The sequence below is a fragment of the Diplotaxodon limnothrissa genome, linkage group LG20, assembly GCF_057381915.1.
Source record: "Diplotaxodon limnothrissa isolate DT_005_m linkage group LG20, D_limnothrissa_male_GT1.1, whole genome shotgun sequence".
NCBI classification, from domain to species: domain Eukaryota; kingdom Metazoa; phylum Chordata; class Actinopteri; order Cichliformes; family Cichlidae; genus Diplotaxodon; species Diplotaxodon limnothrissa.
The window spans coordinates 37105764-37125746 of NC_140615.1; the positions used below are offsets into that span (position 1 = coordinate 37105764).

The window sequence follows — 19983 nt, forward strand, 5'->3', positions numbered from 1 at the left end:
TAAAATCAGTGCCTAACCTTCAGCTTAAACCCAACCACAGCCTAAATGTAACTCTGACACTAAAACCACATTTTCATCCTCAAAATGCCTTCAAACTCGTGGGGACGGGCATTGTGTCCTCATGAGTGACTATTGGTCCCCACAAGCATGCCAATTTTTCTGTCCTCACAAAGATATCTAAACATGTACACACACACACACACAAAGTCAGATCTTCTTAAATTAACTCATTTATTTGACGAGCCCTCCTCCGCCTATGCTACGCCTCTTTTACAGACTGTAGGTAACAACACTTCCTGAAAGACACAGGAGATAAGGGGCAAAAATTTGTTTTTTGTTATACCTCAAAACCTTTTAAGTGAAATCTTCCACCATGAAAACGGTGTTTGCTGCCACAGCAGAACACCAGAAGATTAAAAAAATACACATAATGGAAAATGTTAAAAAAGGACAAATTACTCGTCGCATCTTGCTTTGTACTGATATTTTAAAAGTGAATTGCTGAAGGCAAAACAGACCCGAGAGCTTTTACAGACTTCTGTTGGGTTTGGAGAGCAGGGGGGAAAGTTCACGGGGACATTTATTGTGAAGTATTGCAAACAAAGTGTTTTTTATCTCAATAACGTCTGCTCCGAAGAAGGGAAAGAAACTCTTGCCCTGAACCCGTGATCATCTCGTGGAACCGCTCTGACTGTGGTAATTCAATTTGACACACACAAACGCACACAGTAGCACACTCTGAAGAAAACAGTGCTGTCACATTTTTCATGGATACGATCTTTCTGCTGCTTCACGTCTCCACAGATTCTTTATATTTTTGGTTCTGAGATTTTTTAAAGCAGCCTGTACGCTCGTGGTGGAGACCAAAACCAGCAGGTTTTTGTACATGCTCCATCAGCTTCTCTTCCCTTGCATCCACCATGTGGTGCTGAGCACTGAGGGTTTGTTTGCTGCTCGAAACAGGAACAGGAATTTAAAAAAGGAACGACTCCAATGAAGCAGAGACGTTGCTGATAGCTGAGCCTTGTTGGTTAAGGCTTATTTTTCTTTTCTGTACATTTAATTGGGCTGCAAAAAACATGCATTTTAATTACTGATTGCATTATTATTTACTCAGTAAATTAATTAACTGCTTGGCCTAAAAGTACCCTGCAAAGTGCTTTTTTTAATCAACTGCCAACAACAGAGACCATCAATATATGTATTATTTGACGAGATGCTCTTTAAAAACAAATTGCTAGAATTGGATCATACAAGTCCGTGTGCTGGGACATGATGGCGTGCGCCACAGTTTGAGTGGCTGGTAATGATTCATTACCTGAAAATGACTGTTTGGTGTGTGGATGGAGAGCCAGCTCTCATCACCAGATTTCTACCTGAATATCAGTCTGACAAAGAAGCTGATGCTTGCTTGTAAATGTGCACATGCAGGTGGTCAGGAAGGGTCCACAGGTTCATGGGAAGGTGACCTCGGGCCTCAGTGAGCCCCTGACATGCAGGTTGCATGGGGAAAATGTGAATTCCCTAACCAGCTGGCATGTGGGAGGTGGAGTCTGTGAAAATAGAGGGGGGTGCACTAAAACCCTTCTTGCGATTGCTGTGGTCATGAGCAGGCGGCCACAGCTGTCTGTGTTTTATGGACTGAACAAAGTAACGTTTAAAGTTATCACTGAGTTCAGAGGATCGGCGGCGCCTTTGTGCAGTGAATTGTTGTTGAGGTGTGTGTGCTTACATGCTGCCCTGCTCCACGTTAGGTCCTCTGATGTAGAACGGGACTCTGATGTCAAACTCGTACGGCATAGATTTACCTGGAGACACACACACACACACACACACACACACACACACACACACACACACACACACACACGTTATTAATGCTGTGGTTTGTAGCTGAGGTGGTGACACTGAAGCTCGCACACACAGGTGTGTTTTGCTGTCACGTTCTGACGTTATCTTCATGCTCAGCACAGTTTTCTGATGATCAAACACAAAACATTTGTTCCTTTAAACTCAAACATTTTATTATCTTGGATTCTTCAGATGTTCTTTACGTGCATCTGAAATTCTGTTTGCTGTTCAGCCCGTACTCACAAAGAGCGATTGTCCAATTTCCAGACTCTTAGAATTTGTGCTGTTTCGCTGTTTATTTTGTACATAATGCTGTTTCATCTGCTGGAGAAGGGTTCTTAAAATGAGTCTGGCACACATCTCACAATGTTCCTCCCTGCACTGCAGCTGTTTTCCTACTAAAAAAAAAATCTAATCCTTTAAATCACAAATCAGGATGTTTCCAGATGATAATCAAGTTTAATCAGTTATAAAAATTATCACAAATTCTTTCTTCCATCGGCAGAAAAAGAATCAGGCAGACACAAGAACCTTATTCTCTGTTCGTACCTTTAACGAGGCCGAACTGGCCGATGTGGTAGCCGTGATCTGACGTGTAGATGATGTAGGTGTTTTCCAACTCGCCCGTCTCCACCAGCATGTTATACAGCTGAGAAACAAACAACACCATTTCAGTCTGTGGCTTAAAAAAACGGAGTGATTTTGCACACTGGTCATCTTTTATCTGTTCACACTTCCACCAAACTTGACTCACTTTTGTGAGTGTGGACGCTTCCTCTCTTTGCTCTTTAAATGCTTTGCTTCTTTTATTGATTTTTATGCTGATTTATTCCCTTTTTTCCTGTATGAGCTTACCTGCGATAGCTTCTGGACACTTATAGATCATTAGGACTAAAGCGTTTTTAACAGAAACAGCAACATTTTTATAGTTACCTTATCCTCAGCGCTCCGTGTGTCTGTGGCCTACACACAGCTGAAGCCTGATTACAGCATCTGGGCACCGAGCAGCCTCAATAGCCTGGAAAGGTGCTAACCGCTAGGCTAACTAGCAACAAGATGCCTTCCCTCTCCACAGATGACTACCACAGCCTCCTGCAGAAGATTGCAGTACTGGAGACAAAAATTCATCGCTTAGAAGTAAACGTGGAGGTAAATGGACTGTGTGGAAATGAAACAACCTTGCCTTTGATTCAAAACAATGGCGATGAGCAAGCTAGTACACAGCTAAGGAGCACAGATAACATGACCAAGAAAGTAGACTCTGTGCATTATTATAAATCCTCAAGCGATAATCCCCCCTTAGACTGTCTTGGTGCAAAACCAAGACATAAATCATGTCTCCTGGAAGGGGGCGGACGTATCACAGGCAGGGCACAGCGAGCTGAAATCTCTGAAACCGACTGGCCTTCACTTCCTACGAGACAGAGAAGCTCTTCTACCCCTGTATACGAGAGGAAACAGGACTGGACAACCGTGAATAGGAAGGTTAACAACAAACCTCCAAAACAACTGAATGTGAAACTGCAGAACAGATTTGCTCCACTATCAAAGGACCCTGGATCTATATCGGACAACCATCCATCTAAAAGCAGCGAAGTAAGGTCTGAAAATCTGCTGAATAGCAAAAGACCACAGGGAAAGCTAAAGGCTAGGCCTGAAACTCTGATTGTGGGTGACTCTGCCGTAAAGGATGTACAAAGGATGTGCGGTAAGAACACTAAAGTCCTCTGCTTTCCTAACGATATGGTCAACAACCTGAAGGAGAGAATTCTTCAAATTGCAGATGAATATCCAACTGTGACAAACATTGTTCTGCATACAGGGTCAAACGATGTGTCCAAACAACAGTCGGAGGTTCTGAAACGGGACTTTACTGGATTATTAAATACTGTAAACTCTCTGAATGCAGCTGTATTCATCAGTGGACCTGTACCGCCGGTCAGAGGAGGAGACGAGAGATTCAGCAGGTTGTTTGCACTGAATAAATGGCTTATATCAGCATGTACGGGCGACCGTGGCTCAGGGGGTTGGGAAGCATATCTGTAACCGGAAGGTCGCCGGTTCGATCCCCGGGCTCTCTGTCCTGGTTGTTGTTATAACAACTGTAGCTTGCCTCCACCAATGTAAGAATGAACGAATAGTGGAATTGTAAAGCGCTTTGGGTGCCTTGAAAAGCGCTATATAAATGCAATCCATTACTATTATGTACTGACCACTCAGTGCATTTTATCAACAACAGGCATCTGTTTAAAGCAAATGGATTTAATTTTAACAAGTCAGGGGTGAAACTGTTCACCTCCAACTTGTTTTATTCCATACGTCATCCATATGTGCTTGGTGCCAAGGCTGAGATAAACGAGGAGTTATCTCATAAAGAGGAACAAACAGTACTCCAAGAACAGACAAAGCCCAGCAGAAACCTTGAGGAGGAGCTCCATCTGCCCCCACCTGGGAAGAGCCTCAGAAAGGAGAGACATCTGAGGCAAGAAGAGGGGTCCCTATTTGCCTCCAACTCTCTCAACAACACCAACGACCAGGACCAGGGACCACGACCTTCCCCAGTCCCCCAAACCCCTGACAGGCCATCACCCTCCTCCCCCTCCCTTTCTCCCTCCTCGCCACACCTGAAATTCACTGAGGAGATGATGGAGCAGGTCAATGCTGGGCTCAGATCTACCCCCCGGCCCAATCCCTTTTTGTCCCCCATAAACCCCCCCACCAGAGCAGCCAAAGGTTCGCCATCGAGCCCCGCCCTCAACAGAGCAATCGAAGTCACATTGCCCAGCCTCGTCCCCCTTAGTTCCTCCTTACCACCTTCATGCCCTGTCTCCGCAGTCTGATGTGTGATGTGTGGAGGGTCCGGGCTGCGAGGATTATGGCAGTGGTGACTTTTCCCAGGAGAAGCTGGGACCCTGTTTACTAGAAGGTTTTAACATTTCTGTACTTTTAGGTGACAGAAGGAGACATGTGGCAAATAATACCTCTAAAACACTTAAGTTGGCTTTATTAAACGTTAGATCTTTAGCTGGGAAAACATTTTTAATTAATGATTTAATCACTGAGCACAGCCTTGATTTTATGTTTTTAACTGAAACTTGGTTGGACCAAAGTAACAGTGGAGCTGTTCTCATCGAGACGACCCCTCCTAACTACAGTTTTATCAGTGAGGCCAGGGTGAGCAGGAGAGGAGGAGGGGTTGCTGTCTTATTTAATGAATCATTTCAATGTAAGCAGCTATCTCCTGGAAGTTTTCAGTCTTTTGAATATGTGGCTTTACAGCTGAAGGCCCCATCCAAAGTTGTGTTTCTTAATGTTTACAGGCCTCCCAAATACTGCACAGACTTTTTTAATGACCTCAGTGAACTGCTGTCTGTGATCTGTGTTGATTTCGACTGTGTAATTATTGTTGGGGATTTTAACATTCATGTGGACAACCCTCAGGACAAAGGGACTAAAGACCTGAGTAACACTCTGGGCAACTTTGGGCTGACTCAGCATGTAACAGAGGCCACACATAATAGAGGACACACTGTTGACCTACTGATCTCCAAGAGCCTGAGCATTTCGAAGGTTACTGTGTCTGATGTGGGCTTATCTGATCATTACTGTGTTTTCTTTGAAAGTAAAATTTCAGCCCCCACAAATATATCAACAGCAGTGATCACAAAACGGTGTATAACTGAACACAGTAGTGAGAACACTCTCTCACAGTCTGTTCTCTAAAATCTAAAAGAGGAATTATGGATTGGATCAACTGGTCCCTAAATGCAATTGACACCCCTTTCTCAACGAGAAGTTTGGGCTCGGGTGAGCCTGAGTGCTGAAGATATCTACCTATTCAGAACCATGGTAACAGGGTTCTGGCTGATCGGGTCTCTGTCCTGGTCGTTGTTATAACAACAGTTTATTTAAATCCAGGTTGAAGACTCACCTGTTCTCAGCTGCATTTGAATAAAGCACCAAATCCACACTTTTAAGCTTAAATTTCAAAACTTACACTAACTACTGATCTTATCTATTTCTGATTTTATCTGTTTTGATTTTATATACTGTTTTGTTTGTTTGTTTGTTTGTTTGTTTGTTTGTTTGTTTGTTTGTTTGTTTGTTTGTTTGTTTGTTTGTTTGTTTGTTTGTTTGTTAAGTGGGTTTAGAGCTCTGGGTAACTCCCCAGCTGGGTCTAGACTGGGTCTAGAGAGTATTTTAAATTCAGGGAATTTAAAATAGAAAGTAGCTCGTCCACAGAAGGACTGGTAGCTCCCCTTACGATAAGGGTTCAGATCGCGCGAACAGGTGTGAAATGTGTGTGTTTAGTTAGTTAGTTTGTTTGCTTGTTTTAATCAATTTTAAATCATGCTTTTTATTTGTTTTTGTTTCTAATGTCTCTGTAAAGCACTTTGAATCACCTTGTTGTTGAATTGTGCTATACAAATAAATTTGCCTTGCCTTGCCTAATAACACAAGCTATCTTTTTCCAGCCATCAAGTGTGTAGCTGGTGGTTTGTGTGTGTGTGTGTTCCGGTCAAAATCTGACATTTGCTATCCTTGTGGGGACCAACAGACCTGGATTTTGGTCTCCACGGGGTTGAAGGCATTTTTCACACTCAAAATGTGGTTTTAGTGTCTGGGTTACAATTAGGTTCTGGTTAGGGTAAGCGTCAGGGTTAGGCATTATTTTTGATGGTTAGGGTAAGCGGCCAGGGAAAGCATTATGTCAATGAGATGTCTCCACGAGGATAGCAATACCAGACGTGTGTGTGCTTGTGTGTTAGTGCCCACCTTCTCCACGCTGTCGTCCACAGACAGAAGCGTCTGCAGCCGTTTCCTCTGCAGCATGTTGGTGAACTCCATGTGAATGGGCTTCATGGGGCCGGTGTAACGCATGATCCAGTGCTTATCTGGGTTCGGCGCGTAGTTATAACTGGGAGTACTGGTGAGAAGAACAGTGACAGGAAAGGAGATAAGACAGGTGGAGTGTTGGGTAAATCCTGAGTTATTTGTGCTGAAAAGACGATCTGGCTTTGGATAGTCTGTGATAGCACCGTTTACAACCAAAGCTCTGTATATCAGAGCAATGTGATGCCATGTGATCAGAGAGGAATGCTGCGAGTGCTTTAAATGTGCTCTGTTCTGCTTTTTCCAGTGTGTTAACAGATTGTATTATAAGTTTAATCATGAGACTGACTCTCGGTTGCCTCAAACATGTTGTGGAGAAACCTCTATGTGAAAGATACAGGATGGATTTCCCAGACAAATCCAAGCATAATGATCACGAATTTGAGGCTTTCCTCCCCCCAAGTACTTCCAATCCCAGCTTCTGAGAAATGGAGTCCACTAATCACTGACATCAAGAAACGACTGACTACCATCAAAATACCGACTCAAAGACAAACTGTGCAAAGTCGTATATATGTGTAAATCACAGGGCAAAGCTGTGCAACTGCCACACACTTTCTGCAGCAGGGGTCGGCAACCCTGAGCACGCATGGTTAACTGAAGACACGGCCATAGCTGGACTGGCCATCGGGCATACCGGGCATTTGCCCAGTGGGCCGATGTGATTTTTCGTTTTTATGGGCCGATGATTTTTTTTTTTTTTTTTTTTGTAACGGTATAAACAATGAAAGGTGGTGGATTGGCCAGATGCTGGCCGATGTGTAGAAATAACACAGTTGTTTGGTGGTGGCTATGGCGGAGCTAGCATAAAGGCCAGCAGGTGGATGAGGGAAAGGGGAGGCAGGAGGAGGAGAGACCAGAGGCGGAAGCCGGTCCAAGGGTGAACTGAACTTCAGGTAAGAAGTTATGACCTGCAGTCTATCTGGGTCAGATATAAACAAAGTTTAGGTGGAGGTTATTTTCGTTGTGCTGACTTTTAACCGTCAGTTACAATAACTCGTATTGCGTACTAGCTAGCATGACAGCTGGGTGGGTGCTGTGATGTTACTGATAGTGAACTTTATTTTATTCATAAGGTTAGTTAGCAGACTTGTCGACCATCCCGTAAAAAACATAATCGTCCCGCATTCAGAGAAAATGTTACGCGTTTCATATTGAGCTGAGAAGGGACGCAGTTTGTCCCGAACTTCAGCTAGAATGGAAAAAGACACAAAGCTGGATTTATTCTGCGTCTTTACGCTGCACAGCTGCCTCTTCTCCTCTCATCCTCTCCCCTCCCTCTCCTGTTTCTACTTCAATCATGAAACTGATCAATGATCAGCTGATCAGCTTTTCTCTCTTGTTTGTTTATCACTTTGCGCCAGAAAGAGGAAACCAGCGGATGTCGCGGTAAACAACAGCAGCATGAATGAGTTGAAGGGAAGTTATGAACTGTTTCTGAGAGACAAATAACACCAGGATCCTTTTCTAAGTAGCTGACAGCTGGTAACTGTGCAGGGGCGGGTCTAGCAAAGTGTTGCCAGGGGGCCATGTAGGGCATTAACAGGGAGAGGGGGGCACAAAGAAATACTTTTCTTTCTTATTCTCATTTAAAATGTCTCGCTTTTAATAAATAATTATCTGAATCTTACAACCAAAGTTTTTAGTATGACATAAAATGTATAGAAATCATAATAATAATGGATACTTTATTGATCCCCATGGGGAATTACTTGTTTTTCTCTGCATTTGACCCATTCACTCAGTGAAGCAGTGGGCAGCCCAGTAAGCAGGCGCCCGGGGAGCAGTGTGTAGGAACGGTACCTTGCTCAGGGGTACCTCAGGGTAGCCGTTAAGTGGATTCGAACCGCCGACCTTCCGATCATGGGGCGACCACTTTACCTACTGAGCTATCCCTGCCCCCAACATATACCAACAAGACTGCACATCACTGTCACAACAGCGTCTGTTTTCATTCAAAGGCTTTATGGCTTTTCCTATAATACCTGGTGGGCCGGTCTGTAGTCAAAATGCAGTGCATTAATCTGAGAAGGTGCATTAAAAAATAAATGGCCGGGCCAGCGGTGCACATCACAAATCAGCTCACATAGACACATTAGTTGTGCTGCTTCTTAATGACGGTATCTTAGCTAACAACCCCAACTACCAGATTCAGCTTGTAATTGGCTAAAAATAACTTAGCTTACTGGTGAGAGGGACGTTGCTAGCTGGCAGTTTTTTCAAGCAATGTTGAAATTTCCACTTTCCAACACTTCAAATACTTCAGGAGCTTTCCGCTCAGCGCAGCATCAGCACCGTGGAAACACACGGATACATCTGCAGACTCGAGACAGAATTCACAATGCGTTTTCGGGACTTTCAGGTGTTTGGACCAATGTTTTCTTTTCTGATCAAACCAGAAAGCTTTAATGAGCAGCTGGTTGTCTCACATTAACTGGCTGAGTTAATGTCAGTTAATGCAACATCGAAGCAGCTGGAATCCACAGCTGTGCGTGTTCATGGAGCTGCATGTTCACCTGCTGGACGTCACTACCTGACAAGCTTAACTGTCTTCAGAACATTGCAGAGGCCTTATTGACAGTATTTGGCTCTACATGTCTGTGTGAGCAGATTTTCTCTCACATGGGTCCTCAGGTAGCCGTCTGAATGCTGGACACTCGCAGACCTGTGTCTCTGAGTGGGAGACCAGAGATCACGTTAACATGTGTGTCTCTGTATTAACAAACATGCCATGTTGGCCCAGTTTATTTTTCTTATCATTGTTGTGAGGAGACCATAAACAGCATTTGTATTTTCTGTTGTACAGTTCATTTGCTTTTGTGTATAAAAAGTCATTTTTGTTTCCAAATAGCTGATAACTATTCGCTGATAGCTGCCAACATCTGCGAACAAATATAATCCTATAAAGTGGTTCTACATAGTGTGTAACTGTTCATATAGAGCTTTATTACATTTATTGCTAATGCAATCATATGGCACACTGAAATTTTAGATGCACTCATCATCAGAAAGGTTGCCGAGCCCTGCTCTACAGTAACAGCCAAGTTAGCTCTGTGAGTGACTTTGCTCCACGATGATTGGATGTGTTGTTGTATCTGTGGTCGAGGATGAATTATGACACGATGGGCACTAGAGCAGCATGCTAAAGAAAAAAAGGTCTACAGATGACAGAAATGTGTTTTTGGTCTATGTTGAACTTTTCTTTTGTGTGTCTTTGTGGTGGTTTTGCACCCATTTGTTTTATTTTTGTGTCTCCTTTCAGTCCATTTGAAGTGTTTGTGGTCGTTTTGAGACTCTGTGCAATCCTTTAGTATCATTTTGCATCCTTGTTTTCATTTTGTGTGCCTTCTCATCTCCAACATCTTTGTGTGTTTCTCTGTGGTTGTTTTGTGTCAGCTTGTGGTCGTTCAGTCTGCAAACATGTTTCATCTGCTTCATGCTTCTTTCAAGAAATTTCCACATCCACTTGTGTTTATTGTGTCTTCTTTTTCACTGGTTAACGTCTCTGTGATCAGTTTGTCTCCATTTCTGGTCCTTTGAATGTCTTTTTTGTTATTTTTATTTCACTTAACTTTACAAGAGGAAATATCACTTAATACGAAGGCCCTCAGACTTGGCCTGTGGCCTGCAGACCTTGGCAGTAATTGCTCGATGTCTGTGCTGATGTCAGGTCTCGGTAAGTTGTGTGAACTGATCAGGAACAAGACTTGTATTTACTAAAGCTGCTGCAGCAGCAACAGGAAATTAAATGAGAAAAACAGGAAATGGAAGAAATGAAAAACTGTATGAGCTCCAGCAGGGTTGTAAAAGTCTACTGGCTATGAGGCAGCAATGCCTGATCCACAAGCTGCTTACAGACTTACCCGAGAAGAGTTTAGGCTAAAAGTGAAGTGAGCGAGCCAGCGATGTGCCGAACAGTCTGAACATTGCTCTTCTAAAAATACGTCTTCTCTTTGTGATTATGGTTTAATGTGTCGATAACAGCAGAAACTGCAAAACTGAACCATTCCACATGCTTTTTGGATTCACAGCAACTTCCTGCTTTATGGCATGACCGTATTTTAAAGGAGGACTAATCTCTAAAATAGAAAAACATGAATTTGTAAGTTTGCTCACTCTCAAAGGACGAGACTGTAGACGTGCACAAGTTTAGAATGGACCACAGCAGCGGTCCCCAACCCCCGGGCCACAGACCGGGACCGGTCCGTGAGTCGTTTGGTACGGGGCCGGGAGAGTTGAGGCTCGGGTGGTTTTCAGAGTTTTTATCGGTAACTCGGTTTCCCTGGGTCATTTCCCGTGTTGTAGTTGTGTTTTATTTTGAAAGAAATATTTACACGTTACCATAGCGACCAGAGAGCATTAAGGGGCAGCGAGGAGGATGTTACTCTCAGTGTTGTTGGCGCATTTCAGGAGGACGCTGCTAATAAAGTTACACAGTTACACAGTGACTTCCCGTTTATTATTATATTTACAAAACACCACAGTTTTTGTCTCGGTCGTATCGTTTTATTCTGTTGTAATTATCCACGAGACCTTAAAGGCTCTGTGAAAATATTGTCTGACATTAAACCGGTCCGTGGCGGGGGAGCGCTGGACTACACGGCCATCAGCAAGAAGCCTGGTGAGAGGGTGACAACTGTTGGTGAGATTATTGCAAATGGACAAAATATAAATGACCATGAGCCACCCTGGGTCTGGAGCTCCATGCAAGGTCTTGCCTCACAGGGTGAAAATGACCATGAGAAAGGTGGTTGTTAATAATCTGAAGGCAGTTGGGACGACAGTCACCATGAACCCCACTGGTAACACACTGCATGATTGAGAAGGCTTGGAAGAAAGTGCTGAGGAAACCAACATCGAGCTCTTTGGCACCAACTGGACGTGCTGGGTTGGAAGGAAGACGGCTCAAACGACAACCACAGTCAAGCACGGAGGCGAGGACATCATCAGATTTTCTGTTAAGGATACAGGACAACTTGGCTGTAGGATGGAGCTGCATGGATTGAACTTGGATGAGAGCTTCCTTCCCTCAGCCAGAACACTGAAGATGAGTTGATGAGTCTTTCAGCAAGACAGTGACCGAAGGCACCAAGGCAACAAAGCAGTGACTGAAGAAGAAGCACATAAAGGTCATGGCTTTGTCCAGACAGCTGAAGCTTGGAGTTGCTGAACAGCATCCAAGAAAGCTGAAGGATTGAGAGAGTTTCTGTAAGGAGGAGCCGGTCAGTCACCCTCCTGAGATGTGACCAACAACAGGAAGCATCTTACTGCTGTTCTTATCAGCGTGGGTTTGCCCACCAAGTTTAAGACACCGAGTCTGAATGCTTCCTCTAACTTTTATGTATATATGGAGGCAATAAACAAAACACCAGGCTGAATATGAATACAAATGTATTCCACGCAGTGTTAGAATGAACCGCACGTGTGATGTGTGCGTGTCTGTGTGTAGCTGAGTGTAATATCATGTTTGGACACATCAGGCTGTGTGAGGAGTGATGACAGCAGATGCTCCTTTTCATTAATAACACAGTCTCTGTCCTCCTGCTGTGTTAGCTGCAGAAGATGTTCCTGCACTGTGTTCTGCGTGGATAATGAATGACTCCCATCAGCTAACTCGTTTACTCCTCTCCTCGCTCCTGCTCGGCAGCTTCATAATTAAATTTCCTCGTCGGGACAGAAATGCTGTGGGCAGCTGGAAGCATCTGCACGGGCGCAGGCGGGCTGGAACACTTCGGTCCGTCTGACAGGCGGTCAGCTGACACGTGTGGAGCTCGTGAACTCGTTTTAGGGAAGATTGACTTTATTCATTTTGAAGGACTGCAGCGCGCCTCACAGCAATGAGGTGCTGAGTTCAAACCTGCCAGGCGACAAGCAGACAGTTTGTTGACATTTAAACGGTTCTCTTTGAGGCGCTGTTCCCAGATTCACTTTCATTGCATTTTCATGCATTTTCCAAGTGCAGCTACCGAAAAGCAGAATTGCATTCAACTGTTAAACTGCGTGTAACTGACATGATGATGCGTCACAGTAAGCACATTTGAAGCAGATCGGTAGGCAAACAAGGACGGTGAATGTCTGCCTTCCTCGCCTGATCACTGTCTACTGGTTCTGGTCCAGTAATGTCGGTTGGCTTTGGATTCGTTTGAGGTGTTGAGAAATGAAATGAAGCCAACACAGAAATGCATTTCCTCTAATCGGCAATGAGACCATGTCCAAAAGTGAGTCAATCCCCACAGAACCCCAGGTTTACAGGCTGGTACAACAAAATGGTTTTAGCATCTATGGCTGTACGCTCCCACTGCTGTCTTCAGCGTTCAGCTTGCAGCCTCTGCGCCTGTTTCAGAGCAGAAAGGTAAAATGTTTTCTTTCCTTCTGCTTCATTTTGTCTTTATTTACGAGACTAAAGCTGAATGCACGGCTGTTTATTACTTCGGGGAGAAGCTGCAGCCTAAACCCGACCTTTTCTTCAGAATTTGACAACACAACAGGTCTCCACTTTCATTAAAGTCTGCAGCACCACACGTTTCCTCAGTCGCACTGATTCGCTGTGTCTTAATCAGCCATCGTTCGGTCCCGTCAATAAGGTTTAAATTAGACTTTGCAAGTGCTGCTGGTTTCCTGCTTTCTAATTCATACTGAATAATAAAAGGAGAAGCAACTCTGCGCCTGTGCTGCATTTTTGTTCTTTGTGCACAAAGACAAAACTGTCAAACGCTGATCATTCCAGCGTATGAGCGTCGAGTTATGCACTGACTGTCAGAGGAAAGGGATTACTGTCTGTTCCGAGTACTTCCAGCAGCGTTTTTGTGTTACAAGAATAGAAAAACCTGCATAAAAATCCCTGTGAGCTTTAAATGGGATTTAAATGGTCTCCTGACAGCAGGAGTCCAGCCGGAGTTTCCTCGGGCATCTGTTTATATCTGCGGGATGAAAAAGATTTCAGTGTGATGTCTCTGTCTGAGAGTAAATAAAACTAATGTATTCATTAACACTCACACGTACACACACACACGCACACACACACAAGCACACACACACGTGTTAGGGAGGATTGTGCCGTTTCAGTCGTCTTGCTTCAGGATTTATCCCGTGGTGCAGAACAGAGCTGCTCCATTGTTCTGCTGGATTACAGTGGCTTAGTCTCATTGTATGTGTGCATGCGTGTGTGCACTTGCATTACTACTTTTGTGAGGACATAAATGTGTTTCCACAGTCGCACTGTGGGGACTCTACTTCCTTATGGGGACAAAAATTAAGTCCTTACAATGTAAATCATGACGTTTTGCATGACGGCAGGTTTATTTTTTAGGATAATTCTCTAGGAAATGAATGCAAGTCGAGGAAAAGATAACTGTGTGTGTCTGTGGGAGGCCTACATGTGCTGCGATGCGTTGGGGAAGGCGGTGCTGTACTGCGGGGCAGAGTCTTCGGGTCCATGAGGGGCCGCGTGACTCAGAACCATCAGAACAGGGCGGTGAGGATAAAGTCGCTTTGAAGAGCGGAAGTAACGGATCGACTCTGCCGTGATCAGGTCGGTCAGGTAGTCCTGGAAGCACAACAACACACATCACTATTATTAACCCTGATTTTCTTCACTTTAAGTTAAAACTCACTTAACATCCACCGAATCAGTGACGAAGCAGTCAGCGCAGGATCAGAGTTCATTTCAATTTTAGCCACATGCTAAACTTGCATTGCTGTGCAGCGACAGAGTTGTGTTGTGTGTCCTCACCTGTGGATACTGCGCTCCGTGCTTCTCTCGCACGCCGTTGCGACACAGCGTGTAGTTGTAGAAGCGGCTGTTCTTCACCAAACCGAGCCATTCCCTCCACCCGGCGGGAACGTACGAACCGTTGTACTCGTTCAGGTACTTTCCAAAGAAGGCTGGAGAAAAAGCACAGATGTATTAACAGAAGCCTCACAAAGCCCGAGTGCGTGTTTGTGTATTTGCCTACCTGTCCTGTATCCAGTGTCGTTGAGGTAAACGCCGAAGGTCCGTGGCTCGTGCTGCCGTTGCCAAGACGGCGAGGAACAGTTCTCGTTGTTGGTGTAGGTGTTGTGGTTGTGAACATACCTGAGGGAGACAGAACACGTGTTACTACAAGAGGCTCGCACTTTGTATCCCAAGTCTCATGTAAAGTTATTTTAATAGTTCTGCTAATAGCGCTTTGGTAATAAAACACATCCATTATAGGATTTTCACTCTTTCCTTTACACATGAAGACATTAAAATCACCTGTCTAATATTACTAACGTCTTCGTTGGGCCGCCAAACCAGCTTTGACCTGTTGGGGCACAGATTATCTCACACTGAGGCATGCAGCTGATTAATTTAACACCTGCATCAGGCTGGTTCTCTGCAGAAACCCACAGCCAAGACACGATAACTGGAAAAAGCTGTAAATGACTCATAAGCAGCTGGTTGCTTACAAAACATAAGAATAGAAGAATAGAATAACCCGTTATTGTCATTGTTCAAGGAACCTGTGATCTGTCAGACGCCACTGCTGCTCTTGGGTAGTTGTTGTTGCTTCAAAACCGCGGGCCTCCTTCTGACTCAGAGAGGAGCTACTACTTAAAGGTGGTGTAAGTGGGGAAAGTGAGTAGACTAGCCGATGGAGAGCAACTGAGGAGCAAATTGCCTTTGACATGTAATAATTGGTGGAATAACTGGTTACAGCATTCGGCAAATCATCAAGCTCGGTATAGGTCGAACTTGATCGATCCTTAAGTGTAAATGTGCTTCATTATCCTCTTTGACTTGATTAATAAAATTAACATCATTTTGTATTTAAAAGATTTGAAACTAGCACCCAACCATGACCTCATCATTGAAGTCTTTACTGAGGTCAGGAACGACCTTTTTCCTGTAGACAGTTTATACATCGGCTGTCTTTTTGCACTTAGACGAGTCGCCCCCTGCTGGCCAACGGCTCTGGCTTCACTTTTCGGGTGTAGTAGGCACCTCCATCTTTGGAACTGTACTTACTTCCCAGTGAGCATGCTTGAGCGTGACGGACAGCACATGGGCGTGGTCACAAAGGCATTAGAGAAGGAAGTCCCGCCCTCCTCCATAATGCGGCGAGTCTTATTCATTGCCTGCATCGACCCTACATGGAGAAACCCACGGTTAGCACATTGTAAAGCTTGTCCACCTGCTTTGGTGATAAGTTCCTTGGTTTCTGTTGAAAATTGTTCAAAATCATTTGCCTCATAAGCCTCGACATAAAATGGAGAGCGACACCTGAAACATGGTTCTTATTTAAAATGCTCGATGATTAAAGATCAACTCTTTCCTCGCCTCTGCCCTCAATAACGAGTTCTGACACCTCGCTTTATATCAGTAAAGTCGTGGTTTGGCGACCATTAGAACAGTTTACAGGTTCTTCTGAGGGCAGCTGCACTGGCGGAGACCACGCTCACCAACTTCTGACGCAAACCCAGCAGCTTTGTTCTACGAGCTAGCCTGAAATATGACAGAAACTGCTCGGCTCAGAAAGGCGTTACTCTTAGTAAGCTTTAAATGTTTAAAGAGTTTACCACACGTGTTCTGGTCAGAGCAATGAGCTACTAAGCCAGTACAAGACCCAATGAGTCTAACAAGCAGCGAAGAGGTTACAGAGTAACAAAAGTTCTCTCTTCCTGCAACACGCCTGCACAATCTACGATACAGTTAAAAATGGGATCATAATCTCAGACAGCAGCAGACAACAGCCATTTCCAGCTGTATGTCGTTAATAATAGAAGATCAATTTTTGGATCGCAGAGAGGAAGTTAGCCCTAAAAAGGCTCCCAGACAGTGATCATTGCACTCCGACCTGTTAAAGAACAAGATAAAGGAGTTACTTAATGATTCAAACACTTTGACTTGGAAGTAAAGCTCAGTTGCTCAAGCTGCTCAAACGAGATCTGTCCGATGTATTGATATGACGAGTGTAATATTATGTTAACTGTGTATTACTGTTAAACTGAGACTTTTTTATGTCCACACCAGCGTGTTACCAACAATTACATTAACAGTACAGACAGTCAGACTAATGCTTATAATAAGGCTTGTAGTGGAGTTTCAGTCACCCAGCTCCATGTCCTGGTCATCAGTCAGGATGAGGATGATGTTTGGTCGGATGTTGCGTCTGTCTCTCTGGAGGCGGGGCTTCAGGCGTTGCGTAGAAGAAAAATGAGCGTGACAGAGCGCCACGGAGACAAACAGGAAGAGGAGAAGTCGACCTGCCATGGCCTTTGACCCCCGGGCCTCCCCACAAAGGTCAACCAATCAGCTGCTTCCCACAAGTTGTCTCAGCTTCTGGAAAACACACAAAGAGACCGCCTCGAGTTCAGAACCGAGGTTCAAACAAATCTGCGTGAGACTGAGCCACCGGTTTACAACGTTCGCCATTTCCAGCTCCATATTTTTATTCCTCGACTCCACTTAGAGAATCTTGGCATGACCCAGGACTCAGGATAATCCATATTTATCTTGGTGCCCCCTCAGTTTATGCTGTCTGTCAAACAAGCTGAGCTCCTATCCTATCAAGGCCACCCTGCCTGCAAGACAGCTTTCCTCTGACTTACCGTTCACAAACAGAAGATTTGAACAGTCGATGGTGGAGTTCCTGTGCTACCAGTCTAAGATGACCACAGTTTAGTTACCATAGAAGAAGAAATATGTATGAAACAGAGTGTTTATGACAGGCTGACGCCTGCGTTTTAGGCTCACGGGAACAGCTTGTGTACTGATATAAACCTTCAACTGGCCACTGAAAGAGAAGACCTTACAAAAGGATTCAAAGTGGCGTCTACACCGTACCAGAACCACATAATGTTGCTTTAGTTATAGATATTTTAGGAAACTGTTTTCCTTCTGATATTGCAAACACTTCCTCAATCTGTTGCTAACATTCGCTTCCTAGATGCATGTTTGTTGTAGTTGATTGGAATCCTGCAGGTGGTCATCAGCGTCATCAGGATTGATCCTCTTGGAGGCGAAAAGTACCTGCAGCAAATGTCACAGTAATCTGGCCAGTAGCGGGTCAGATATTTGAAAAGGCCAAACGAATGCCCCGCTGCTCGCGCAGCTGTCGGACGTGTTATGACTGTTGCAGCAGCGTTTGGCTGAAATGTGGCTGCGGTACGTGACACGCTGCGTTTATTTACTGCGCGAGGGCGGGAATGTTGATGATCCATCCAAGAGAGCGCTGATTTCACACAGCAAAAATAATAATAATAAAAAAGTCAAAGATTTCTGGTCCCAGTAGTTACAGGACACACACACACACAGTTGTCATTAGCTGCAGTCTATTGTTTCTCTGATAATAAAACGCTGAAATCTTATCAGTCACACTGACGTAAAGCACAGTAGAAATGTGTGTGTCTGCAAGTGTGAGTGTGTGTGTGTGTGTGTGTGTGTGTGTGTGTGTGTGTGTGTGAGAGAGAGAGAAAGAGCTCACAGCAGGGTGTATCATGCAAATTAGCCAGTAATCAAAACAGAAGAGGCTCAGTGCTCATTCTGAACACACCCACGGTGATATGTGTGTGTGTGTGTGTGTGTGTGTGTGTGTGTGTGTGTGTGTGTGTGTGTGTGGCTGCTGATGGAGCTCTCATGTTAAAGTGGTCTGGTGGCTCCAGCTGTGAACAGACTGGAGATTACACACGACCTGCTGAGAGAGAGAGATTGGCAGAGAGACCTCCACGCTCCATTCAGGCCACAGCCACAATCACGTATTTCATTTTAAAACAATCTTCACCAAAAAAACATATTTTGAGCTCATCTGTTTGTGTAAAAATGCTCAAAGAATCCAGAATGAAGCCACCCGGATACTCCACAGCAGTATAAAGAGGTCACAGAGGAAGGGAACTCTGGGAGTTGGGAGGTTTTGCAATGCAAATCCATCAACATATTCACGTGATAACAAGATTATTATCCACAGACAGAGAAAGGAGGACCCACACAGTAACGATGAAATCAGAAAGGGTGAGCCGGGCTGGAATATTCTGGGTCCTGTGACAGAGTAAGAATGAAGACGTGTTGGTCTGCTTGAAGAATAAAGTGTCTCCGCTGTTTTCTTGTATTTGTAAGGCTGTTTGTGGTACCATGAGTCTCAGTCAGGAGGTGAATGTGGTCGTCTACGTCATTGTTTCCCAAAGTTCAAAGACACTAACTACAACTAAACTAAACTCAACTGTCCTTACATTTCAGCTCAAACCCTTAAATGCGTCACAGCCTTAAAACTGTCAGCTGCAGCTTCTCATGTGCACAATTTTTCATCTTTAATGTTTGTTCCCATATTTTTCTCTCCTTGGAGATGAACTCCAATTTCACATTCTTACCTGTTCAAACCAACTTTTGAACCAATCAGCATTCAGCCTGAACATACAGAGGTCACATTTTATTGCTACGGCTGCATCTCTGCAGTCTGTGCTTTGGTTCCCATGATCCCTCTGTCTGCAGAGGCAACAGGTTGCACAAACAGACGTCAGAACTGGACCATAAATCCCAGATTTATTTGATTTATTTGTGCTCAGGGCATGCTCGTGTGGTGAGGACCCTAAACATGGACTGATGTCACACACTGATCTTGTTTCTGTTGCTGCTATGTTGGAATTTTGAAACTGGATGTTGAAAAGTGAGGCGCTGACCAAAAAACCCTGAAAATGTAGCACCGGAGCAATTACGCAGGAGGCCTACCTTAAAGGTTACGGTACTTTATCACTAATGGGGATCATAACATTAATAATAAACATCATGTTGTCATCAGTAACACTTGAAAATAGGGATTGGGACCATATCTAGATAAGTCGCCCTCTGCTGGCCAAAGGAAATAATGCTGACACTTCTGCATTTGCTTCATATTTCAGTCCTGGAAGCTACTTCAACTCTGACGTTCTTTTAAAATATAATTCTTCATAAAGCACCAACATAAATGACTGACAGCTAAAACTGATTACATTAAACTTAAGATGAACAACTGTGCAGATTTATAATGGAGTGTTCAGTGACATTAAATCTGCATTTGTAATCTGATTTAACAGAAACTGTTCTAACAAACTTTCTGACATTTGATACTTAAGCTGCTCTCACACAGACTCCCACTTCGTATATTTGCATTATGATTTATATGGCACTGATGTTATTGCAGCTTTAGCACAAGCACCTCTTCCTTTGGTTATTACGGCTGAATTTCATTCATTTGTTTTTATTTCTACGTTTCTATCTTTTCATACCAAAACCATCAAACAAAT

The 19983-nt window shown here is 44.1% G+C and overlaps 1 protein-coding gene across 5 annotated transcripts in view; it reads right to left on the minus strand.

Moving 5' to 3' along the window:
• The window catches only part of sulf2b (sulfatase 2b), a 111939-nt gene that overhangs the window by 18744 nt on the left and 73212 nt on the right, over positions 1–19983 (minus strand). For all 5 annotated transcript variants that reach the window (XM_085343885.1, XM_085343889.1, XM_085343884.1 and 2 more), the window contains 8 exons: positions 16819–17047; positions 15734–15854; positions 14700–14818; positions 14477–14628; positions 14121–14290; positions 6628–6778; positions 2401–2500; positions 1733–1808 (listed from right to left, as the gene is read on the minus strand). In XM_085343885.1, coding sequence (XP_085200011.1) covers positions 1733–1808; positions 2401–2500; positions 6628–6778; positions 14121–14290; positions 14477–14628; positions 14700–14818; positions 15734–15854; positions 16819–16978 — 1049 coding nt within the window. In that variant the 5' untranslated portion in view covers positions 16979–17047. The remainder of the gene's footprint in view (positions 1–1732; positions 1809–2400; positions 2501–6627; positions 6779–14120; positions 14291–14476; positions 14629–14699; positions 14819–15733; positions 15855–16818; positions 17048–19983) is intronic.